This window comes from Andrena cerasifolii, chromosome 9 (genome assembly GCF_050908995.1).
Source record: "Andrena cerasifolii isolate SP2316 chromosome 9, iyAndCera1_principal, whole genome shotgun sequence".
NCBI classification, from domain to species: Eukaryota; Metazoa; Arthropoda; class Insecta; order Hymenoptera; family Andrenidae; genus Andrena; species Andrena cerasifolii.
The window spans coordinates 11,913,262-11,939,580 of NC_135126.1; the positions used below are offsets into that span (position 1 = coordinate 11,913,262).

General features: G+C 50.5%; 1 protein-coding gene across 12 annotated transcripts in view; it reads right to left on the minus strand.

Annotated features, from left to right (window-relative positions):
* The window catches only part of LOC143373266 (uncharacterized), a 157,358-nt gene that overhangs the window by 116,645 nt on the left and 14,394 nt on the right, over nucleotides 1-26,319 (minus strand). For 4 of the 12 annotated variants that reach the window (XM_076820367.1, XM_076820362.1, XM_076820356.1 and 1 more), the window contains exon 1: nucleotides 3,864-3,897. The exons of the other annotated variants lie outside the window; for them this stretch is intronic. In XM_076820367.1, the coding sequence (XP_076676482.1) occupies nucleotides 3,864-3,882 (19 nt within the window). In that variant the 5' untranslated portion in view covers nucleotides 3,883-3,897. Of the gene's footprint in view, nucleotides 1-3,863; nucleotides 3,898-26,319 lie in introns of those variants that run through there. 12 annotated transcript variants of the gene reach the window in all.

A 26,319-nucleotide genomic window follows, 5' to 3' on the forward strand; every position in this document is an offset into this window, starting at 1 on the left:
TAAATTGCTGGAATCACGAGGAAGATCGAATCGCGTCGGGAACAGGAGTACAATGCGGACGTCGTTGCGTGCATGACATCGACGAACCGAAGGGAAGAGGCGGAAGGCCAAGCCTGGACGGGCACGGTTGCTTCCCTGTTCGGTGTCACTCGGTCTCATTCGATTCCTCCGTGATTGCACCAGAGGACTGACCCGATTTCACGTGACACTCGTCACAGGTGCCACGCGGGAGGGTTCGTTATGACGATTTACTTGGAGACGGTCGTTATTACTGTCGTTCCAGGCCGATGGGGCCGCGACTCGTCAAACGTGCCGTTCGAGCCGGTGACCGGAACAGAGAGCCATCTTGACGAATTTCAACGAACAGCTGGACGATGATAAGAAAACCCCCCGACGACGATGAGAATGCTCGAACCGTCGCAGGCACGCGAGGTGGAAAGTCAAAGGACTGGCCGAAGGAGCATCGTTCGAGTAACTTTCCTCGCGGGGAGTCGCCGTTTTCTCTGGCTTGAAGCTCGTGCTTCCTAGCGGCGACTGCGTCCTGACGTGGCTAGTGCTGCAGAGATGAATGATGTCTCAATAAAGCGGACTGCTACCCGGACAGTGTATCGCAGAGACCCTCGATTTCCCCGCGCGATCGGTATCCAGCTGAAACGGAGCGATCGTTAAGTGGGTCAATTTGTTCCATCCTAGGAGCCTCCCCGCCGGTGGATCGATTACGATCTCGAGCGTGATTTACGGGGCTTGGATCCGCGAGGCGTGCAACCCCGCGAGGAGAAACTTCGCGCTCGCGTACGCCTGAGCTTTTGTCACACTTATCGCCGAAGACAAGGCGACGTGGATCGGATGATATTTATCGCCAGGCTCCAGAACGATAGATACCTTCTCGCTGGCTGCCCCCACGGCCTATGGCTCAACAATAGCCCGTTCAACTTCCGCGCGTTTTTATTTTCCTACGTGTTTTCTGCATCCAAGCTGTTTTCGATTCAAGCGCCTATTTTTTTTTTTTTGCTCCCCTTCATCGTTCGAATAATACAGTACTTTTCGTGAAAGAGAACGGACGCGACCAGTTTTCACGAACGCAGCTGTTTCACGAGCAAATAAAAGTATCAGGTATTTCGAATGTTTGGAGGGGGCGTACTGTGTGTGATTATGCGAGGCAACTTAAGTGGATTAAACGATGGTTTGTGCCAATTGGATCGCGAAATTCGACGAATCAATGTCGGTTACGTAGATTTTTTTCAACGCAGGGGGCAATTGAGCCGAGTCCAATGGTCTGTTATTGAGCGGTAAGTGATCCCGTAAATTGTGACAATTTACTGACACGCGGTTCCATCGTTTTCAGAGAGGTGGGATGCAGAACCACCGACACGTCAAATTAGTGGCCGCATGGACGAGCTTCTAAGTTTCTTGTAGAATCTCTGTACCGTCGCGTGCACCGTGTTAATTTACGAAAGAGTCATGGAAAGCAGTTTCTCTCTGGAGGGGTGGTTTCAGCCCTCAGGCTCGTGCCTTCGCAGTGGAAATGTAAAAGTAGTAACTGTCCTCTATTTCACTTACTTTGCAGGCGTGTAAAGTTTCATTAGAATCGTAACACTTCAAAGATGTCCCTTCCTAAGTCTACTAATGAAATTATGGAATTAATTAAAGGGTACGGCGAGTACGCTTGAAGTGCACAGGGACAGAGAATCTGGGAACAGGCCTGCATAATTGCAACTGAAATATCAGGAACGAATCTTTGTTCTCTCTTCCTCGAAAAGATCGTTCGCGGAATCGTTGGCTTACATCCTTTTTAACGAGCAGAAATCACTTCAGACGGATTAATGGCGGCGAGGTACGGTAACTCGGCTGAAAGGGGACAAAATCCGTTTCAAACCGGCGCGCAGATAGCATCGGATCCATTTAAGCCGGAATACAAATGTCAAGGAGAGAAGATGATTAAACTCGAATCGGGGACGACGGTTTAGAAAAATAATTCGCTTTCTCGCAATCGAAAGATCTTCGGTAAACGGCCACAAAGGATGTCCTCGAATTTCCATCGAAAAATGTCATTTCCCCTCTCTGAAGCGTGAAGTCAGAAGGAGATTGGAGCTCGAGAAACCGCTCAAGAAACGGGGGCGAAAATCCTAGGAAACCGGAGAGGCACGTTTCAATGACGACAATGATTCAATAGGTTTGGCTACTGCTAGGCCACGATCGTGATAACACTCGCGCGATAATCCGCCTAACAGTGCGTTCCAACGTAATCGAGCTGCGTCGAGTAACACAGTAATTAACAGGCACAATTAAGGTTAATTGACCACTTCCAATCGTATTAACCGTTTCTCCATGCTGGTGATAATTAACCGCGGAGGAGCCGGCCGCCTAGCTCTGTTTTAATGCGAGGCTATTGCGCGTTAGTTATTAATGACACGAAGAAAAAAAGAAGAAGAAACGGAACAGTTATTTTTATTCTTAATGATCGTGCCGCGGCAGGAGAGAAAGTCGCGTTTTCCAGCACGCGTAAAATTCATGCAACGTCGAAATATATGTTTCGCGTTTTCTAGAAACATACGCTGTCACGCATCGCGCAAAGGAATCGGAAGAAAGCGTCGCAGGCCAGCTGGTTTCGAAGAATCATCCGTGGAGTATCGCGGAATTTCAGGAATGACTCGCGGGTTCGCTGGTAATTAGTAGACGCGAGAACGATAATTAACAAAGGCATGACTTGTTCCTTGATCAGGTGTCGCCGATAACAATCGACAACCACTTGTGGTGAACGTGAGCAGGACCATTTGGGCGAATGTTTGAACGTTAGGGAGACGGAAGTCGACTAGACCCTACCCCAATTTAATGATTACCCTTGCCTCGTCGAAGGGGAATAATTCACTGCTAACCACTGACCAGTGGCTACCGACCACAGCTAATTCGCCTCTGACCATTGATTACTAACTGTTTCTTACCACTCACCCTCTTTCGTCCCATCTCGTTGTTTCTCATGGAAATTGACTAACAGAAGGAAGTGAAAGCACATTCACGTTTGAAAAATTATTCCTCCCTTCCCAACATACAATATTTCCTCGAGAAATTTTAAAAGAGATAGTCTAATAAATAGTCTAATAAAATTTTAACCAGTTAAACTACAATTTAATGAAAATTGATCAGAATATCGTTCAATTCTAGAACCAGGAGTTATTAAAACTCGGTTCATTAAAAGCTGCGTTCGCCACCTATAGAATAATTAGAAAAAAAGTATGACCAGCGTGAATTCGTTATTGGCTTTAATTAGCGCAGAAACTAAGAATCTATTGGAGCTGCTACTAATAAGTATGCCGCTTTCCAAATATTTTTGAACGCTGACGGAGCAGGAAAAACGCGACGAATGCAGCAACTGTCGACGATTGGAATCGAAGCCAAATTTCTATTTCTACCCGCATAATCGTCGCGACATCTCCGCGTTAATCGTTGCCAAATCGAATCCATAAGCGAGGGAATAAAGAAAAGCTACGGCGCAACGGGAGAATTATTTCACGGTTGCGGATCATTTTGCAATCGATTTCGTGGCCAAGATGAGCTTGAAACCCGTAGAGGCACGTACGTGTTGCAATTTGCAGCCGTTCTGACGGGTTTCATGGGGACGAATATTTATTGCGTTACGGTTATTAGGACGAAACGCATAAATGTCAAACGGCTCGACGGCTATTTTCACCGTATGCGTATCCTCGCCGCTGACGTCTCTAAATATCAGAGTCCTGGTGAAAGCGCGACGGTAAATGCCAGTCCCTTTTACTTTTTCCAAGCGGCAGTAACATCTCGACGGGATATCTTCATCTGTCGATGAAGGTGTTTGCTTAAAGCCTACGTGCGAAACTGCGGTTGGTTACCTGGCTCTTGGACGGACATTTCCGTGTTACATTCAATGGACAATCAGACTTTAGACGTCGATCACGCGCGGCGACTTGGAATTCTGCAATGTTGTGACTCACCTGTAACAAAAGAAGGGCAGAATTTAGTGTTGTTGCGAAGTGAATGCTTACAGTTGTAGCATGTACTTGCGAATACCTCAACTAACATTAACCATTCACGGACAATCTAAAATCTATACATGTACCCAGTGAAAGTTTGATAAAGTCTGTGTTGAGAAGTGTCTGGAACCTCCTCGTGGAACAAAGTCAGCAGACGTTACCCGAAGATTAATAGCGAGCTGAGCGCAGAGCGAGAAACAGCCCTATGCACCATTTCTCCTCAAAGTTTGCCTATCATAACGGAGCCAACGGGACGTGACGGGAAAGGAGGAGCACGTAGCATCCCGTGTTTGTTGATGATACGGTGGCAAATCGGCGAACTGCATCCTCCCACGGGGAAATTTAATTGAATCGTCTGCAGACACGTGTCAATCGTAAACCGACTGGAAAAAAACCGCTACGTTTGAAGAGTCACGCTCCATCGTTCGCTGCAATCAGTCTCGCCCAAGCAAAGAATATATAATAATTTATTCCGTGTGTACTTTGGCCCCACTTTACGCTTTCAAGAAGGTAATGTGTCACGGTCGCGTTGCCATTAACGTGTTGATCTCGCGAAACTGATAAAACACTTTACGATTCTGGGTATCTGTGGTTAATACAATACCCTGCTGTATACCCTTTTCACGATGGTCGTAGTTAAAAAGTTTAACCGCGATTGTCGCCATTCGTTTACCGAAGCGGACGCGCATCGATCCTCCGGCAACGAAATAAACGGAGACAAAGAATCCAGTTATAACCGCGCTAATGAAACATTCTTGCGCGATTAAAGTCAACACCGTCTGTCTACTTGTTGTCGCGATTTGATAAACGATAGTACGAGGCCGTGTACGAATGCTCGCGATATCGGTACACGCGACCAAAACGACCGCCTTATCATGAGTGTCCCTTTTCTGGGACCAGATCAAAGGTTCCGTGCTGAGACGATAACCCCTTTGATAAGAAGCGACGCCGCGTTATCAAACGGCTTGCCGACGGCCGCGGAGCGCACGATAGTCGATGCGAAAGAGGTCTGCCGTACCGACAAGCCGGGGGATTCTCCTTAGCGAGTTCACCAACCGCCAGTTCGGTGGCGTGCTGCCGAGAGCGACCAGAACGCCACGGATATGTGGCGGATGGAACGCGAAGCTGCGCGCGAATTTAAATACCGTGGCGCGTAAGTCACGCCTCCGTTTGAAAAGACGGTTTTAGAAACGGCCGTGTTGTCGGGTGGATATCGGGGAGTGTCGACCCACCCGTGCACGTAAAATTAGAACCCCCACATGCCCGGCGAGATTCGCGTTCCCTCTCGTTTATCCTATTTCTGCTGGCCGCGCCTCGAGGAGGTACCTCGATTCACTGTGCTTTTGTTTACCTCCCGACGAGAGAACGGAGGCGTCTGTCTCGTTTAATCGGAGCACTAAGTCGTGATCGATCTTGATTCACCTTAATTTTAGATTTATCGAAATTTATAGGGTTATTCTGAAACGCCAGCGGCGTGGAGGTGATCCGCGCGGGGTCGAAGCAGAGAAAAACTTGTTCTCTGCCGAAGAACGCGAGATGGTAGATGCTCGCAGCGGTCCACGGCGTTTTGAGTTCTGACCGAAGCCGGAGAGAGTGAAGAGAATGGAATTCCTAACGCGGCGCGACGCTCCATTTACCGTTCTATGATTAAATCTGTTAACTCTGGTATTACGTCCGCAGAGTGACCCGGTTGTGGATTTAGTAGCTGACGTTCCTCTAGCAGCCAACGATGCCGAACGAACGCGGACGTTCGACGTTACCGCGGCGCTAACGTAATTTCTACTCCTTGGGAGCCTGTCCCGGGTTCCCTGACGTACGGCCACTCTATGACCGCCGCGACCATAAACGATAAGAGAAATTATGCAGCTAATTGCAAGGTACACAAATAAATCACGGTGTATCGCGCTGATTAACGATCTGGCGGCTCGCCGTGCGCGGGGACACTCGGGGAAGGATTTCCACGGGACAGACAGACAACAGAGCTATCCGACGATGGCTCCCCGTGGCTGTTACCTAACTTCGGCATCGCTGACCCGCGAGGGCAACGGGAATTCTAACGTCTCCGCGATTTAGAGGGCCAATTACGAGGAATGGCCGCACAATGGATGCAAATGCCCGGCCGCGCTGAGGGAACGGAGACAGACAGACAGCGAAAGGAGAAAGGGAACGAAATACGAGTGCAACCGCGGTAATTAACGGTTATAAAGGCCGGCCCGGGCTCTCTCAATAAACAGCCCACGAGAAACGGCGAGCAAACGACACGATCTTAACTAGGCACGAACTGACCTTTTTCCAGCAGCTTCGCTTTCGAAAATATTAACGGGGACACCGTTCACGGGTTGTCGCGATCGTTGTCAGTCCAAGATTTACGCGACCGATAAAAATCTCTCCCCCCCCCCCCCCACTTGGCGTTGCCGGCGCTGATGGTAATATTTGTGAAAGACCGTGCGCGATAATCGGGCGTGATCGCTATTTTAATTAGGGGGACGTCGTTAACGAGGGGCCACGAGTTACGCGGCCCTTACTATTTCCAGCGGGATCAATTACTCGCGAATTTTATCGCCTGCTTAACGGGATCGATGCCTTTCGTGTATCACGGCAACAGATTATTGCCGCGCCAAGTGTAAAAATAGAGGGATCAACGTTACTCGAATCGAATTTCCAGAAACGTGACTCCATGCAACAGGAACGACCTCTCGTTCCAGGGGTCAGCTAATTAGCCATAATCACGTTGGCACTTTGTGCGGCCGATTATGCGGGCTGAGTGCATTCGGCTGCCTTGCATCAGAGAGTCCCACATTTGCATAGTTCAACTACTGTAGGCTCGCTGCTTCCCGAGCGTCACCACACCTTCGCGAATTTACACGGTTCCTTTCGGCGACTCTATTCGGCGAGATTCGTTGGCGGATCTTTACAGCGGGGAATCAATGCAAGGACCGCACCTGGTTAGCGACATTTCCACGTGTTTTCATGCAGAACAGTGGAGGCCTTGCGTCAGAGAGCGGTTCGAGGGATAGATTACGGCAGATTGCGGGAGAGGAAGGAAGCGATCAAAATGCTAGGGTGGCAACCTTACTCGTTAGCTTTCTAATTACAAACCGGTCGAGACTTCTCCGTTAAACAGCAACCGTGCGTACGATAGGACCTTTCGTCTGCTTGGCGGGATCTGGCATTGGAATCTGTCATGGGAACATGTGGAGAGAGACTTCGAGCCTTCTCATGCTTTACAGAACTGCGCCATTGTTCTGGGCCCCCGTGCACACCATACAGTTCGATACGATGGTAGTCACTTTCAAATAGCACATGGTAATCAACGGTATTACTGAACTGTGTACCCGAACTTTTAACCACCGCCGCGATATCAAAGATAAACACTCGATATCTGACGCTGACAGGTGCCTGTTATCCTCAATGATTGCCATTTTTAGGTGCCTGCTAGGCCATTGTATAACAGTCGGGCTGATTACTTAGAAACTGATCGCTGGGGAACACGAACCATGCCCACCGAAGAATGCTCCGAGGTTCGGGCTACCGGTGGCCTCGATCTTCCTCGCGTTGTCACGATATAAGTGTTGTTACGTGTCCGCGAACGAGCCCAGGGCATCGCGGCAGACACCGTGGCGCCCGTGAACAACACCGATCGATTTTCCAGGCATCGCTCCGTTCTAGATAACGTCTCGCAAACTTATATGGTGCTCCGTGCTCCATTTTCTACGAGTCGCTTCCGAACGGTCCTTTTTTTCCCGCCAGTTCGACGAAGCTGAAAGCTGCTTCAGAAGGCCCTGCCCGCGTGCTCGGACGGCTGGAAACGCATTCGACGGATCGAGCATCGATGCGCTCCGCTCGAGACAGCGAAGTCCGTGAACTTGCAACGGGAAACGGAGTGCATCCGGGAGGCGATTGTATTTCAGAATAATGTTTATCGCGCGGAGACAGTAAACAGTCCTTAGGAATGACAAAAATAACAGCGCGCGAGAAAGAAAAACCGAGGAGATCCGGGGACACCAGCTGCACTTAACTCTGACGTATAAATAAGCACGTTTTCCGGGTGCATTTTCAGTCAACGAAGCCGCACAGACACGCTCGAAAGCGAGACCAGACGAGAACCTGGAGAATTGGAAGGTGCCTCAGAGGCGCGTCACGTGTAAGCGGGTCGAGTCATCCTGGACTTACAATAGTCTAGGATTAATTGAGACAGCGAGGCGAGGGAATGACTGGAAATCTTTCGAAACGCGATGCCACGCGAAAGTGCGATCCAATGCACGTGCACCGAACACGGTACAATGGCCGAAGGGGCGGTAAGCAAACGCTTAATCCCTGAACAAGCTGGAACACCATAAGGGGAACGTATCTCATGGGTGACCCTATTGATGTATAGAATCGTAGAATGTAGAAATCCATTGAGTACGCAACGTAGCGTAGAACGAAGAAAATGCGGCGCATTGTGGGCGAACACGAGTCGGTATCCGCATAGAAACCTTGTAAAGTCCGTTTTGAAAGAGCCGTGGCTGGCACACGTGGGCAACGATATCTGGTACGTGATAAAGATTTCACCATAGATCACAGGGAGCACGATGGGGAACGGTAGCTCCGGCTGGTCACGAATCGTGAATGAAATCGAGCATGCTCGGCTCTTGCGCTCCGAAAGGAACGGGCCGTAAGAGTCGCGGCTGGTTCCAATCGGCAGAGTGGATTGTTGGAGTATGGATATCAGTGTTTGCTGGCAGACAACCTATCGAGCATCGGGAGGCGCTTAAGCAAATTTAACTTTGCAGTTAGACGGTTCGAAGGTCCCTCGGATATCGCGCTGTTCGCACCGATGGTGTTGCAATGTTTCCGTCACGACAAATATACGTTCTCCAGAAATGTGTACATTGATAACTGTTCCTATTGCTTTTACAACTCCTTAAAGCAGGCTCTAAGTGAGAAGCAAATCAACTATTGTCTGCAGGTGTTAACAGCGGGTGTTGGAAAATTGTTGAAGCTCTGCTAGTGAATTCCGAGCGCTTTATACGGTAGCGGTGCGATAGAGGCTCCTCGAAATTGCACCAGTCGAAGGAGCAACAACTAAATTTCCATCTAACTTCGTTTATCGGTCGACGAGTGGCGCCATCGATCCATCAGGTTAAAAATAACCGAGCGGCAACGGCGTTACCCTGAAAAACGGCAATGTCTTCAGACGGCGGACATGACGTCACTCCCGTGCCAAATACTTCTGTCGGCTGGTAACGGAAGTCGTTATTTCTGCCGCAGCTTTTTCCTTCCTCCGATGGAACCGCGGCGCGAGGATTCACGCTGGCACACGCCGTTTCCTCGAGCGTGCCAGCGCGAATCAATGAAAGCCTTCGTTCCTGCTGCGACCATTGCTCGCTGTTCCTTCAGGTAACTTCTAGAACCGTCGTCGCCCAACGGCCCACATTACTCCTCCGTGGCATACGATTCTTCACAGAATTCGTATGACCGAAACTGGAATAACCACACGCGACGTAGATACCTAGGTGCAAAGGGTTACGTTCCTAGATAATCGAGTAATGCAACTGCTGCATAATCGCACGTTAGGCGCCCCAATTCCACTTGGCGCCATCCTCTCAATGCTGGCGTTCATGCCACACTATTTCCGCAATGATTACATCGCGGTAATGATACCACAGATTATATGATTGAACAGCGTAATTTGATCCTCTCCGTTGATTAGCCGCTCGGGAACCTATCCTCCAAATTCGATTTCGAGTATTCAGGAAGGGGTGGTTCGTGACGCAAGTGGGATTCCATTAAAGGTAGTTTAATTTTGGTAATGGGAGAGATTTCGGGGATGATGGAGAGTAGAATCGCGATGAAAGCAGCGACGGATAGGATTAGGGGACTCTTTCTACTGGATCTCGTACCCTTCGGAAAATGGGACTGGAGATTCGTGGACACAGACGTAATCTCGCAGCTGACGATCATGTTTGTCTAATAAGGGCGTTTACGGTAATTCTACTTGCCGAAATCGCACGGAAGCAACTGAAGAAACTCGACGAAGCCTCGACCCACGACCGTCTCGAGACTCGCGGTCTCCGAGGTACGTCTTCATCCAATTAAGCCTGATGCAATCGGCCACGTCCGATGTAATTGACCACTGGCGGATACCCAGAAGTGTGTCAATTTAATGTCTCAATGACGAGCGTCACATTATTGTGAACGTACAGAGGCGTGAGTCACCACGAATTTGCAGCGCGACAGGATCGATACGCAGCGGGCGCGTTTCGTTTTCGCGTTTCGCCCGATCTCCTCGTGTGAATCGCCGGAATTCCCGCCGCCGTGTCGCTGGGCCGACGTGTAATTGAGAGATACACCTCGGCGGAGAGATAAATATCTCTGGACGGGGATCGTGGCCATCGGCGATTCACGATCCAGAGGCGCAACAAACGCGCGACTGTTCTTCCCTGGCGTCAGTCATCGGACGCTGACTCAGAGAGTGACTGTGCAGAGTGCAGCCGAGCATCGTCGGTTCGATGGATGCACGGCTGCTGTTTTTCTTTCTAACGCATCAGACGTCGCCACCGAAACTGTCCCAGATGTCCCGCGGATATAAATCTGGTAGCTTATATTTACGACGTCCGGTGCTAAGGCAACTCCACCCTACTAAAAGCATCCACGGCTTTCCCTTCCACCGAAGGGAGAAGTAAGGAGCCCGAAGCGGAATAAGCATCGCGAGATAACGGGGACATTTAAATACGAACAACCTGGAGAGGGCAGGATTTTGCATCGCCGATACAATGGGTTTGCTTGTTACTTGAGCAGGGCTGCCCGGGGCAAGAGAGACCACAGAGGGCGAGGATATATTCTCTATTAATACAACGACAGATTTGCATTTCGATAGATTCTCCAAAAGCAATGAAAGAAGATCCAGGACACCCTGTAACCTTGCTCTGTCCGTCCACTTTTGTGCGTCACGGAGTCATGAATGATAAATTTGGGAGGGGGGCGATTACCATCTGTATGGTGAACTATTTTGGCGTTGCTTGCGTCAGACGCGCGTCAACGCGAAGTAACGTTAATAAGAACGGCAATGTTTCGAGAAGAGGCGAAACGGAAGAGGGGCAGAGTGCACGTCGGTGGCACGGCGGAGTCGCTGTCCGACCGTTGCATCATAAGTGGAATTAAATCGAATAAGCAATTAGGACGAGCGATGCGATTAACTAAACGTTTTCTGGCTTGGCCTGCGGGGCTTCGCCTGCCGCAATATCGAACGGAGGAGTCGCATTAACTTTTTACCCCGGGAACAACCTGTTTTTTGCGTGCGTGTCTCCTGGTGACACGTTGTTTTCCCGCGGATCGATAAAACACCGTCGATCCCGACGTCGTGTTACCTGACAGAACGAATTCAAGCTACCATCGACATGAGTCCAGCGCCTGATTGATTGTACCCAGAGGCTAATCCCTTGAGAAAAAAAAAACACTTAAAGCGCCTAGTCGTCGGGCTGTACACCTGGCTATAGCCCCGTGGACCTAAACCTGGATTCGCGACATTGACCGAATGGAGCAGAGGCGAAGTGTACCAGCATGGAAGCTAAAGCGTACGCGAGGAAAGCTGCTTGAAACGGTTCGGAAAAGCGAGGTGCAGAAGGGAACGAACGGCTGGACGAACGGGCAGCGACCCGCGTGTAACTCGAGGCAAGGCCGAAAATTCAAGACGCCAGGGGAGCACCAACGCGAACGATCGTTCAACGACCCTGGCCAAGTTCGAGCCCGACCCCAGCGACGGGAACGATGCAGCTGGGCGCAGCGTGGTGAAGCTTGGAAAGCGGTGGTGAAGCTGCTGCGGTGAATGCGGCTTGCCGAGTTTTGATAAGAGAGGTGCAAAAGGGTAGGCTGTTACCTCGGATGATGGTGGTGACAGGCCAATCGGAAGCATCGAGCCTCTTACAACACCACATTACCGCGGCCGGCGGAACGACAACGCGCGGAAGAAGAGAAGGAGAACGGGAATTTTTCGAGAACGGACCGAAAGAGACGTGGAGGATCGTCGTCGTGTCGCGGCTCGTGCATGGAGAAAACACACGCTCGGCGGCGGCCTGTCGGTTGAAAGAGGGAGCGCAGTGAACTTGGCGTCGCGACGGAGCACGGCGCCGGCAAATGGCGTCGTCTGTGGTCGATACGACACGTCGGTGGGGTGGTTTTGCTCCGTTTCGTCTACGGCGAGAACGGGGTTCGCATGGGGGACCAGGAGATGGTGTTGGCCGAGGGTTGGCCACGCGGCATCCACGAGGGCCTCGAAAGACCGAGGAGTCTTCTACGCCTTCAACGTCACAGTCTTCGCCATCTTTCTGACGTCAACGAGGATCTTCCCCGACCCATGACGGATCGATTTTCTTCCTTGCCTTCGGGAAGCTCCTGACAACTGCTGTAACGCGTACAGAAGCAGTAACTACAGAAATTACAGGCGCTCAAGTTTAAACACCCGCGTAGGGAAGAATCGAGCGTGCCAACTCGATATTAGCCTCGCAAGGACCTTGCTTTTAGAAGTAACCTGTGCGACTGGGAGCAAGTACACCCCTGAGACCTCGAGACACGAACGGTCGATGGATCGATTTATGGGCTCCGACCTCGCGGCCCAGGGATGGATCCTTCTCGACAAATCGTCGACGACGGCGGACACAGGCCGGTCGATTTATGTGAAATTCGCTTGGATTCTCGTCCCACGGCCACGAGGGACGATAACGCGGCCTGGCCTGTCTGCCTGACCTGAAAAGTGTTCCTTGCACCTTCCACCAGCTATCGAAATCTAATCGTGTGCCTCCAAGTCGAGGAAGCAGCTAGGCGAGACTATAATTTCAGGCGACGTGGAACAACACCCGTTCCTGATACAGGCTGACCCAAGAATGTCGTGGAAGCGCACTATGTATCATTAACCGTGAGAGTAGAAGCCTTTCCCAGGCATTCGAGTTTGATTAGCGTCTAATACACCGCTGCGTTGGAAAATTCCTTCGACAGAATCGCAATGAAGGGAACGTAAACGAACGTGGCGAGTATCGCGAAGGATGCGGCGAGAATATGGGAGGATGGAAATATGGAGCAAGAAGATAGGGGCGAGCAGAGAGCTAGACACGCCGAGGAGAGACGCGGCTTAAGGGCAGCGAGATGTGAAACACCATAAAAGCACGTGGACGCGAGACTGACTGACCTGGACAGGAATAAGACGAGGTGAACGCACCCGCGTCCTTTCAGTGTCCTTTTATATATCCGATCTACTCTGCCCTACCGTGTACCATTACTCTCCATTCCCTCGGTTATCGATTACTCGGGTTACGAAGCCAGCGCGTATTATTCTTGCTGCATTCGTACCTCGTGGCATGCCGCCTAAACCCGATTACCTGCATGAACTGCAGTCGATTCCGCACAGAACGCGGAACGGTCGCTGGAACGTTGTCAATCTTCCAAACGGATTGCATTGTCGAAGAGGTTTCTCAACCTGCAGCGACCGCTGCAAAAGCTTGATGATGGATTTACGATTCGGCGACAAGAAGACAGCATTGTTCTCCAACTACAATCTCTTTTACCGTCCAGCAATTCTTCTCGCCGGCATGAATAGAGTACTTAGATATCGTTTAACCGATAATATCGAAATGCTTCGCTGACACGTAGAACAGGATTGCAACACATGTACCTCGAACAATACTGGGCCCTTCTCAACGCACCGTATGCACATAGCGCGGCGTGTCCAGAGCTGCATTCAAGTAACAGCCATTTCCAACGATTTTGCTTTCGCACCTAGCAAAAACTCCGCTTTACCTGGAGCCCGAGCCACCGTGGATAATCTCAATCAAATATTTATTTTCATCGTCCGAGTAAAGGTTGCCAAAAAATGCCGGCAGCACGAGGAAAAACCGTCCCTCGGGGAGCGGAGAACGCGTTACAAGGTTTAACACGGTGGCAGAGGCGAGCAGCAAGCGTATCGAAGCACGAGGCTGGTGCAGCGGTGCGGCGGGATTAAACGAGCAAATTACGGGTTTGCAGTGGACCAGGACAGGCCTCTGGACCGGAGAAAAGAAAGAAAAGAGAAGGTAACCCGGTGAATTCCATGGGTACGCGGCCGCCTAATTTATTGCACCCGCTGGACCCGGGCGTAATTATCCCCCGCGCCGAAATCCTCGAACGCGTGGTCCCCTTCTGCTTCAAGCCGCGTCAATATCTTCGCGAAACAGTCCCTTAACGCGTCCTTCTTCTCCTCGTCCCCAAGACATTCGATTCTGCGAGCTGGGGCATCGAACATCGGCTACTTCCTGCGAAAAGCAGCGCCTCTTTCGCTTTAGTACCGCAATCGCAATCCCGGGAGACGGAAAGTTAAATTCCCCCGATACGATAAGGGTAATCGTGAACGGGGAAACGAGTCGCGTATCCTGCAACCGCGAAAGGCCGCGCTTCTTCGCGGAGGAATTCTAAGAATACTTGGGCGCTCGGGAAAAACTGATGGAAGGGGACTAATTGAGTTAAGAGGCCTGGGCGTCAATTACGAGGAAGCTACGCGGCGCTACCCGTTTCCACGCGGTGTTTTTTGAAAAGCGGGGAAATTAAAATTCCCAGGGCCGGGTGAAATCGTTGGGAGCTCGGTAATAGTAGGCCAGGCAGAAAGGGGATAAAACGGTGCCGAGTTATCGCGATCGCGCCCGCTAATTACGAATTCCTCGTGCGCCGCGACTCCGCGCGATATGAGATCGAATGAGGAATCTCTGGGTAATCTTATCCGCGTTCGGTCGCACAGCCGATTCACGGCTTCGTACGACGGCTATCTGACAAAATTCCGGGAGGATCGTTCACCGGTAGGGCTAAATATACCGGGTGCATAGTTTCACCGTGGAATCCGCTCGTTCCTTGGAGCGTGAGCCGCAACAAAGTCGTATCCCTCCCCCCGTCTCTGTTTCCGCGATATCTCGTTTTCGTATGCGAAAACACGCGAGACTCGCGGAACTGGCGGGGAAGGAGCGTGTACGCTTTCGCGGATGACAAGCGTCACGGTACTACCTACGTGATATATTCGCGCGTTCAACGGTGCTATCTCGCTGGTCACCGAGGAACACAGAATGGGACTCAGCGTATCTTTGGAAAGTTTCGTTGAAATCGACGCGTGACACTTCACTTGGCGCTTTGTACAGCGAATAGAGAAAACGGGGAGCAAATTGGCGCGAAATAAAATGCACGACGGTATTGCGGAGAGAGAAGTATTGGACAATGAGTGCCGCGCGTCGATCGTAGGTCAGATTGGCAAAGAACGTGGTCTTCAACGGGGGAAGCTGTTTGACGAGGTAGTTATCGTTCGTAAATCGTCATTACTGTTACACCACGTTACAAGCCAGCTACCAGCCGCGCCGTTTTTCCGATCCTGCGGACCGGTGTGTCGCGATAAAGTCCAGCCTGAATCACGGTCATTTACCATGATTTATCCGGCGTGTCTCGGGATCCCGTCTTATTTCGCCCCGATAGCGATCTAGTTTAAACCCCTGGAAGGGTCTGGAGGATCGGGACGATCGATCAATAAACAACGCCGCCGAGGGACTGTTATTATCCCGATTAAATTCCTGGTTTACATTCGTCGGATCCGACTGGGCCCAAATTTGCATACCCTCCGAGTATTCGCGAGTCATCTTTCCCCATTGAAGCTCCGATGCGAGTGTCGACACGATGAGTGGAAAAACGTTAATCGATCGCGAGACGTTCGCCTGGATAATCAAAGAAGATACGAGTGCCAGCCGCCTCTAAGACAGGCTCGTTATATTATTAGCGGACGATTGCGCTTCGAATTGTCGGCTGGAAGAAGAGGGCGAGTTTTTTGCGCGTGCGTTGTTTCAGGGTAACTGAACAGGAGGGAATTACACCCGAGACACGGCTAGCGAGGGTGCCGCGATGAAAAGCAACGCGGCTCGACACGCGGGGCTATTTTCGCGCTTGGGCTTTCCAGAACCTGGCCCCACGACTACATTCCTTTCGACGAGCGCTCCTTCAAACGCCGCCCAAAAAATTGCTCGGCAAACGTTCCCCCGTGATACGATGATGGCAGTGGCTTTGCGATCAGATACTACACTGGCCAGGAACACAACACTCGTGCTACGCTTCGAATATCGAAAAGCTTTTACAGCATAGGAGGAAAAGGGTCAAAGAATCTGAATGGAATTGCTGTCCTTTCCTAAACTGGATTGTATCAGAAGCTGCACGGTGGCAGTAGAATAAACCCAGCTATTTTTAAACCAACGTTCTCGTAACAGTGCTCTCGCGAAAGAATCGAGCATGGGTTGCTGATCAATGATGATATTATAGTTTTAGTAGGTTTTTAGCCTGTCTTCGCCAGACATTACTATCCTATTTAATAAGACGCCTAAGATAACCACAATTTTTGTTGGAAACCCCCCTGGAAACAATTTTCGCTGCGAAATACGAAATTTTACAACTTTTGGGTACCAGAAGGGTACCTGTCTAATTGGTCTCCTGAACGGCATTTCGAGGGGCCTAAGTCACATACGCATCCACACTCAGTGCCCAGCGACATTTGAGACCCCCCTCCCCCTAAAAAAGAAATAATTCTCGATATTATTACAACTAATGCGTGACAAAGACCCCGAATCAAAGAAATTTGTGGAGCATATGCACTCTTACAACAAAGCTTTTTCGTTTCCCTCCACGAGAGCCCAAATAAAGGGCGCATTTCGACTCTGCGTTGATCGCGCGTTTGAATCTCCTCCACTTCTTGGAATCCTTCGGTCAAGACTGAGAGAACTCGTGAGCGAGCGAAAGAGGACGAAAGAGTCGACACGAAGTTACCGTCGGCTACGAAAGAGAGAAAGCACGATACTTTGTCTCGCTTCGCCTTTCAGCTCGAGCTCGACCCGCGTGAGGGCCAACATACAATGCAGTAGCGGCTACTACATTGTACATAATACCTGTTTTAGGCCGCAGGTACTACCCATTATCGAATTTCCCAGGTTTCGGATTTTTTACGGCATCTTTGAGTGCCGAGGAAACTTCATGCCGAATCTGAATTTTGTAGGTCATCGGGAAGTACGAAAAAATCCTCTGGAAAGATTTTGCTAACAAACGAACATCCACCTTAAGTGACCAGATATCTTCTGTTCCAATGCGGGACAAGCAAGCAAGCAAAAAAAAAAGGTTAACAGATCCGTGAGGAGATCTTTTCCGTAATTTATTAAAGCATTTACAATATATTTAAAAATACATACTTCTGATTATAAAGTGATACGTTGAAACGAAATTAAAAATATTTCTTTTTTCGCAACAAAAAAAGTAGAGGAAACAGTAACTTCGTGCTACTGCGAAAATGTAAAAGGTTCCATGTCCAATCCGGGACACTTTGCGGGACAAAGGGCTCAAATGCGGGACGTCTGGTCACTTTAACCTTAAGCGTCTTATAATATAGGATTGTTAACGGCAGAGAACCCTTTGGTATGCAGAGTTTAACATGACAGCAAGTGTCTGGCAGTATTAACATAAACGATTGTGTAGCTGCGTTCGAAGCGAGTTAAGGAATCTGAAAACGGATCTGTATCATTAAAAAATAAATTGGCTTCACGCATGACTCTCTAGATGGGGTCGTCTGTGTAGTATCTGTAATCTATGTGATGGCAATCTGGAATCGAACAAAGGTCTGGGTTCGAAGGTGTATTCGCGGCGCGTTGAAGTTTAATTGTTCCGTGATAAAGCAGGCAGCTTAATTTCGCTGGAATTCTTCCTCTAGGGGTCTCCGTTCGATAGGAGACCTGAATGCCTCGAGGTCTCTTCTTAAAATAAGGGCAAGTTCAAAGCCAGCTGCGAAAACAAGAGCGCGTGCTCGTGAAATGCAGGTGGCTGTACGAGAGGGGTATCTGTCGACGAATTAAAGGATTGATAAGACCGTGTCGAAATTTTGCACTCAGCTGTAATCAAGATTACTCCGACTCGCGGAACCTCGTTTTTTAAGTACGATTTCAACGTCTCCCATTGGACCGTCAAAGTATCGCGACTCGGCCAGTTCATTATGAAACCCGAGCTATATTTAATCGCTACGCTACGCTAGTCGTAATTGCCAAGCATCTGATGTGTTTGCTAAGCCATTAATCGAGCTCTTTGGTTAGTCCAGATGCTCAATATCCTCCAGTTCCTTCGCAACAGAGTAATTCCTGACAAACAGCTGAAAGGAAAAGGGGCACTGACCTAGTCAAAAACCGAGGACTAGGATTCATTTCTTTCGCGCACCATTGCGAAGTAATGAGTCGGGGTGAAAGTATAAAGACAAACGCTGCCCAATATTATCCGTAATCTCAAGAATAGCCTTAACGGTCGACAGTGATCAGACGGGAAAACATTGTTCGCGTGGAAGGGAAAATAAAAAAAAACATTGGCTCGCGATAAATTCTATGAATGGCCCCGCGGACGGTGCATTCATGGGACCCTCGATCAAACACCAGGAACACCCGTTCGCGTGCATGCAAAGCACGAGGAACAAAAGCCGTAGAAACCGTTCATCCCTGTTTTCGATATAAATTAAACCTGGGGAGAAGTGACGGTTCGGCTTGTCTACGCGAAAAACTACGACGCTTTCTCCCGCGGCTGATATATCGATGCATGGAGTAACGCCGCGGGTTTCATAATCCTTTAATGCTACCCGATAGCGGCGATAACCATTTATTATTCGAGGAAATACGGTTTGAAAAGGTCGAACGCGAGCCGACTGCTTGTTGCCCGTCGAAACGCGAATTCCGACGCGGCTTGATACCGATTCACCTGACACTCAAGAATGTCAAACGGCGATGATTATTGGATTTTCGCGCGGTTAAAGGTGTGTCGTCGTATTTTTAACAACGTCTGAAAGAGTGGAAAGCAGAGGGAACATTTCGATGGGAAAGTGACTGTCGAAGGGGAGAGGCGAGTGGGCGTGAAAATCGCTGGAAAAACGAAGCACCGGTGATGAATCGAGTTACCATAGGCGTCCTTGGATCGTGGCAACGTTATGCTAGTCACGCAGTCCTGGCAGAGGCTGGTTTATCCAGGAAAGTTACGGTTTCTAGCCGCGATCGTGATTATTTCGAGCTTCCTCTCCGCGAAAGAAGTCACGTCGGCTATCCCCGGCGCGTCGAGATTTTTTCCTCGGGCCTGCACACGAGTGCCCGGCGCGATGGATTTTCCTTTTTACGACACACGATACGGCATAATTCGATATTTATTTCCACGCTTCTCACGCGGCGGACGCAGTCGGGGTATAAATTCTACCGCGAATAAATTATTCCGCGCCGATGTTCCTCGTAAACGAGGACCTAGGGGTCTCCTCTCCTGGAGGTGATAACTCGGTTCAAGGAGTGGCGTGAAAATTTGTTAAAAATTGAAAGACGATGGCAAGACAATTAATGGTACTCCGGTACCATTGTAACAGGATCAGCGACGCGAAGCCTGTCTTTGTTACCTTTAATATTTCCGAAAACAGTTCCGTATGATAATTTCGTCCAATTCCAATTGACCTAGTCCCATTAATTCAAGACCTTTGTTACAAATACCAGCTGAGTCCTACAAGAACACAATCACGGTCACATTAGGTGCTACAAAAAGATTTATCGGCCGATCAGGCATCATAAATTATTTCAATCTCTGCTGCAATCTATTCAGGCTGGTAGGACTGCATATTTATAATAAACCATTACATAGTACGGACAGCCCGCGTTGAGAGCCGAGTTATGAAACACCTGAGCACACCGTTCAATTTCCTATAATGATCTACTAGGTCATTGGCATCGGTGTAGCCTGTTAGGTAACATCCTGAAACTACGAGAAGGAATTCAGAAGCGTCCTACAGAAGGACGCAAGATGGCTAAAACCCGAGGTTCGCCCATCCGGTCCGACGACCTAGACCGAGTGGCGAGGCGACGGGTTACGAGAGGCCTTCACCTCGACCTTGAAGAGCACCGACCGTCCTAGCAAAGGTGAACCGGACGGACAGACGGAGAGCCTTTACCCGTTCAGAGTCTGTTCGACTCGCCACCGAGTATAATGCACGATTTCCGCGCTTATGTAAGTCGCGGCATTGTATCGCGTACACGTCATCATTCCGGACAGAGTCTCATCATTGTCTTCCTCGTCTTTTGTTCCCCTCAGAGGCCACTTTTGCGTAACTTCGGCGCTCCTGTTACGTGTTCTTGCTCCACTACTCGCGCACCTCGCGCGAGCTACGCCGACGGTCGCGTTACTTTAAATTCTAAGCGACTCGTGCGAAGGGTACTCGATCGTTACCTCGAAAGCTTTAAAAGAGTTCTCTTAAAGTTACACCCGCCGAAGCCCACTCTGCGGACCCGAGTTTAATTGCGCCCACGCGTGCACGTTCTTACACGGTCCTGCACCCGTCATAGACAGCCGATGAAAGATTCCAATTAACCGTAATACCCCCGGTGGCTCCCTTTAAAGCAATCGCCAGCAATTACGCGGTAACTTGCCGGAATTAACAGAGTGCTCGCCGTTGGAACGACGCCCCGAAGATTGAATTGTTGCGGCCACAGAGGCATTCGTAATTTTAGTCCACCGACCAGTTGCGGCTTCCTATAATTATCAATTATCCGAGGCACAACGAGCAGCGTAATAAAGACACCGTGAACGTGCAATCACGGCTATCGAGGGAACCCAGGACCGCCCAATAACGTTTCCCCTGTGGCTGCGAGGGAAATTTCGTTCGATATGCCAGCCTCGTCAAATGAGTACATATTGGCTGTCGAGTCACACTCGCCCGGCCGGATTCCAACTTCAGGGTCATCGGGGGACTTTTACACGATTCAATGACTCGATTCGACTCCACTCGACCTTCACCTTTCCGACATCAACCGGTCCCCTAAAAACGAGCGTTTCTGCAAACGTTCTACCGGCGTCGTTCCCACCGCGGCGACTTCGTTATCTCGAGCGAAGACCAGGGCTACGGTACGAGTGTTTTCGTTCCGTGGATTTTAGTGACTCGAGCCTCGATGCAAACAGATCGGGAGCGAGGAGCTGATAAGTTATCGAGCGGCCATATGCCGCTGGAGCCTAACTCCGCTGATACATGGTATTTTCAAGCATCGTGAACAGAGATAACCGTGACTCATAATGAGAAATCGCAATGGTTCTCGATCACTTCGAGTACAGCTCGCTGGTTATGTAAGCTCGAAATCGTAGCTTGGCGATAATATGCAACACTATTGCTTAATTGCGTCGCTGATTGGTATGGAACGCAGTATCTTCCAGCGACTTTCACCAGGATGGTCGAAGAATTTTCGCCAGAGGAGGCCGGCGGGAGCGCGAGATGCACGCTGGGTCTTCGCGAGATCGAAAAAGTGCTGGCGAAGAATCGAGTTACTCGCGGAAGACCACCCATAAACTGGACGAGCAAGTCGAAAGGGAACTGAATCTAGACGAGTAATTAACGCCGTGCTCGCCGGCCAAGGACTTAATCAGTCCGGGCGACTCTTTTTTTCCGAACACTGTACGTGCGTAATCTATTCTGTTTTATATCGCGCGTACGCAAGGCGGCCAAATGATTAATGAACCCGCGAACACCGAAATGATTTACCGCGGCACGCCAGGAACGAGCACAAAGCGCTCGCACCACGGGCGAAAAGGTAGAGTCGATCTCATCGCGAGAACCGATCAGGGGAGATTCTCGACAATCAGATCGCCAGGTAATTTTCCTCAATTATCGCTGTCGGTTCACGAGCGCACTTACGCGACGACCGTCATCGGGAAACTATGAAACACGTCACTGCTTATCGTAACGTTTCCCAGCAACAGGCGTCCTTGGGTCGCGGCTCTGAGCACGCTTTTCTTAGCAGCGTAAGCTTGTGGAAATTGGAACGAAAGGGATCGCGACCCGTGACGATCCTGTGGATCTATCTTGATCTACCTCGATCTGCTTTCTACCCGCTGGTATCAGCAGAGCAGATAAGGGAGGCGACTAAACGCACCTGCGCTTGATAGCCTGTCGGTGTAGACGGTCGACCGGTGATCGTCGCAGGAAAAAGCCGCGCGTCAGCGGTAAACAAGAGAAATTAGCACGTAGCACATTGGCATCATGATGGACAGAGGTCGTAAGATCGCATAGACGGTGGAGGAGACAGTCACACCCAGCTGGCTAAAGCGACGCGTTAAATAGGACTTCGCAATTTAACGTTGCTGGCCTCGACGTCGGCTGGATAACTTGTTCGTTTCCAGCCTTTCCACGAAGGTTCGTGTCTGTCAGGTTTACGTAATCAGGTAATGGAACGTGGGCGAGGTCGTCCATCCTGCCTTTCCTCGCGTCTTTCAGCGAACCTGGACCTGGGGCTCTGCGCGGACGAACCGCCTGATGGATTCGTTCTGGTCGACGCGTGAAAGAAGCTCGGTGATGGACGGCGATGATTACGCGTACAAGCTCGCCTGACACGGTTTCTCTCGGTTCTATCGCGCCTTCCCAGCGAGAGACGTGGAAAGACTGCGTCAGCTCCGAAGACGCTTCTGTATTTCAGCAGCAGTAAACCCTCGCGCGACTGCCGGCCAACTTCAAATGCAACGTGAGCGCAGGCGATCGTCTAACATTGCCGAATAAACGATCGGCGCAGCATTGATAATTCGCGAGAATGAATGGCCTAGATAGATCGACGCTGGTCTCGGAGGTTTCCTCGTTTGCAAGCGCTCGATCCCAGGCGACGATTGCACGAGGGTCCAAGTCGAGTAGAAAGCCTCGGGGCAAGCTCGCGGAACACGTGGGTGGTTCCGGGGTCTCGAGCAAGCTCAGAGAACAAACCGCCCCATTGTCCCGAGCGAGTGTTTAACCGTGGCTGTTTTCGATTATCGGCCGGGCCAATCGCGAATCCATCGAAACTTGTTTAGTCGTTTGCATGTCTAAACACCGCCCGGACAGCATCGATCTGTCGCGTCAAGCGCAACGAGGCTAACAAGTGCCGCAGACCACGAGCTTTATCTATCATCTGACGCGTGGCAGACTAGCCGAGCACGTACGACAAAAAACGCGAAACGGGACGAGGAAAGGTTATTAAATAGCGTGTGGAATAGGAATTAATCCTCCGAAGCGCGATCTAAATACAAGCGCTACACATGTCGCCGGTCCAAATGGATTGGAAGGAACGTGACGCGGCAAACGTGTCAGTCAACGAGACCGTGTCATTAGGACTTATCGACGACTAATTAGAATTATAACCGACGCTGTATCGGTGATCGCGATCGGGAACGTTGAAAGCGGATTACGACAAACGTGTCGGACTCGTTATCACCATAGACGCTCTAATTAATTCTCGGCGCGCGCGCGCGCAATTATTGCACCGCGCCATTAACGAGAACAGACTGGAGAACGTAGGAGGACGGGCCAGCAGCATTCGTGCTATTTAGCTACGAATACGTGCCGTTCCGAAGTTACCGGTGCGGATTGCCCTTCGAACCGAGCCCAGGTCGAGGGGAAAGAGCGCGAAAGTCGTTCTGCAGCGGGCCTGGCAGGCAATTAAAAGGAATTTAACGAGCTCCTTATCGTCGGCCGGAGTGAGATTCAGAAAATTAGTCGGACACGCTCAAGGAAGCTCATCGTTTCCGCGGAAGCTCCTAATACCTCTCTGCCACGAAATCGAAGAATTCCATCGGCGATCGACCTCCCCCTTTACTTTTCCTCTCCCCGTAGAGGTACCGTTTTCCTTCACTGTGGGCGTTCCGGTGGAATAGTGAATCACGTTCGAGATGGAAACAATTAAAGCCGTGTTGCTCGCGGATGTTAATGAGCAACCGAAACGGCTTGCTGCCCGTGTTAATGCGATTCCCCAGCCGTGTAGCCGAGGCTCGCGTTTCGCGGACGCGACTTAACAAGGTCGTTCTACGCGTGATTATTGCGCGTTCTTACGGTCCCGTGCGAAAGTCGCCGCCGGGAAATTAACGAGCCACCGTGAAAAAAAACAAGCGCGATTTCGAGGAACGGCGGTGCCGTCGTAAAAGCATCGTTCCGAGGTCCATTCTGCAGTTTAATGGCACTAATTTGCAGATAAATTACGACCGCAGCCGTCGATTCGGTATAAATTGATTTGGATACCGTTTCGCTGGCGTGCATCGGCACGCGGCAATCCGTTTCCCGTAATTCGGTTCTGTCCGGCACTCGATCGACAAGGGGGGGCCAGACGTAATTTCGACGGGCATTGACCGCGAAGGATCGGCGCGAGGCATAAAACACGGCACGATTACCTAGGCGTCGCTCGTACGTACGCACGCGGAGGAGCCGTTCGAATATAATCGCGCGGAATTATTGGCCGAGATAACAGGTTCCGCGGTACCGTTTTCCCCGGCACGGATTCTGCGTGATCGCCGATACGAGCGCACCTTCGGTGACCCACCTATCGTGAGAAACTATCCCGGGAATTGAGCCTTCTCTTTCAACCTGTACACGCACTGTCGCGCGTCTAACAGCCCCGTCTACACGCCTATCATCCGACCTCGAAAAACCGCAACACGCTCGCGCGCGATGCCTGCGAATCGCGTTCGTTAACCCCTTGCACTCGCGTCGCTTTTAATCCGGCTATCTCCCAGCCCGCTCGGAATTAATTCCCGCGAAGTGTGTCTTGTTTCTGCCTATTTCTCAACTCCCTGTCGCGAACTTTCCATTGCAGTTGGATCGCGCAATGTCCCTTGGGAAAAAGCAGCGTGTTCCCCGACAGCGCGGAAGATTCCTGATCGGTAGAGTCTAGACTCCCGGCCATTGACGTTTAAAGCGGAATCTGAAACGCGCGCGATGATCGATGCTCGCGATACGCTGTATGATACAGCGAACAACGAGGTTTAGTGGTTTAACATGGCGCAAACTTTTCTTATTGTCGGATCGTCGGTTACCGCTTATAAAGATCCCGAGCCTGTTCCAAGACCACTCTAGCTTGGTCCGCCGCGATAATTACATCAGTTTCCTTCACGCAGCATGGCTCCCCGTATAAACAAATAGAAAAACCACCAAGTCAGGCTGCGAAGGTTTAATTAAGAAAGCCTGCCAACTGTATCTCGCATTGCGGAATATAATGGAAGCGGTAACCGATTCGAATTACCGTAACTCACGGCTCAACTGTACGACCGTAGGGAGAATGTGCATAAAACTCACCGCCCGCTGAGGTAGCGACTTAGAGTCAACCCACAGTCGCACACAATCCACACACAATCAGGATTCTGCTTGCTTACCTGAAAACAAGAAGAAAAAAAACGTTTGGTTATTACGCGGGGCGATGGTAAAATCGGAGGGCAAATGTCACTGGCAATTAACGATTATTGCAATCGTATAGGTTGAACGAAACGAGGGCGTGGGTATTCGGAAAACTTGGATAGTAGCGACTCAGGCAGTCAAGTATTCGATATGGTTCCACGAGACGAGTTTCACTCGACTCAAATTTCGAATGCTCGGGCAATTCCACTGTGAAACACAATCTCGAACGATCGCCGTCCAATAAAGAATAGCTCCTCTTGTTAATTCTAGAAAGTAACGGCCGCTCCGAAGGAGGCACGCGAAAATACAACCACAAATTAATAACAGCGCGACAAGCGACTTTCTATTATATTGCATATTATCGGTGGAAGGCTAACCGATGACCCTAATGCAAAAGAACAGCGATAGAACGCGAGCGTGACCGCGATTTCTACGCCAAGACTTTTCCAAATCGACGCGTCCAGCCCGAGCCGGCAGACCAGCCGCGCGCAGACTTCCGCTTTGCCAGGCAAATTTATGCATTTCCACTGTTTCTACGAGTGCCGCGCAGGACGGCGGATCTCCGTGATCTTCACGCGTCTGGTATCGCTCCTTACACGGCGCGCAGCCCATCGTGAAGACGCTCGGCGTGCCAATTCAGCGAGAGACCTCGCGTTTAACTTCACGGTACGCTTCGCGGTGAATCGCGAGCCCGAACAGAAATATATTCAAGCCGCGGGAATCGTTTCGCCATCTATTCGGCTTCCGTGTCCGATATCCATAACATGAATACTCAGCCCCCCTTAGTGGCGACTACACCGTGTAGAAACCACCGCTAGAAGGAAGCTGGAGTCCATGCTCGGCTGGGCTTCTTCGATCTGGGACCCGTTCATTGCTCGCGAGCTCGTTGTGTCGCGCGTACATTCGGCCGGCCCGTGCTCGTTATGGATCACGAGCCTGCGTTTCCAGCGGGGGATGGTGTAACGCGAGACCGTGCGCGTGAATGCTGGTACGCGACGAATTAGCCCAGCTCCTAACGAGAGAGGCGCAGCAATTTGTTGCGCGTTCCACGCAAATAGCTGCGCGAATAGGTCAAGCATGTAACGCGATCGGCGACCAACCACGCAAATCGCCCGCCAG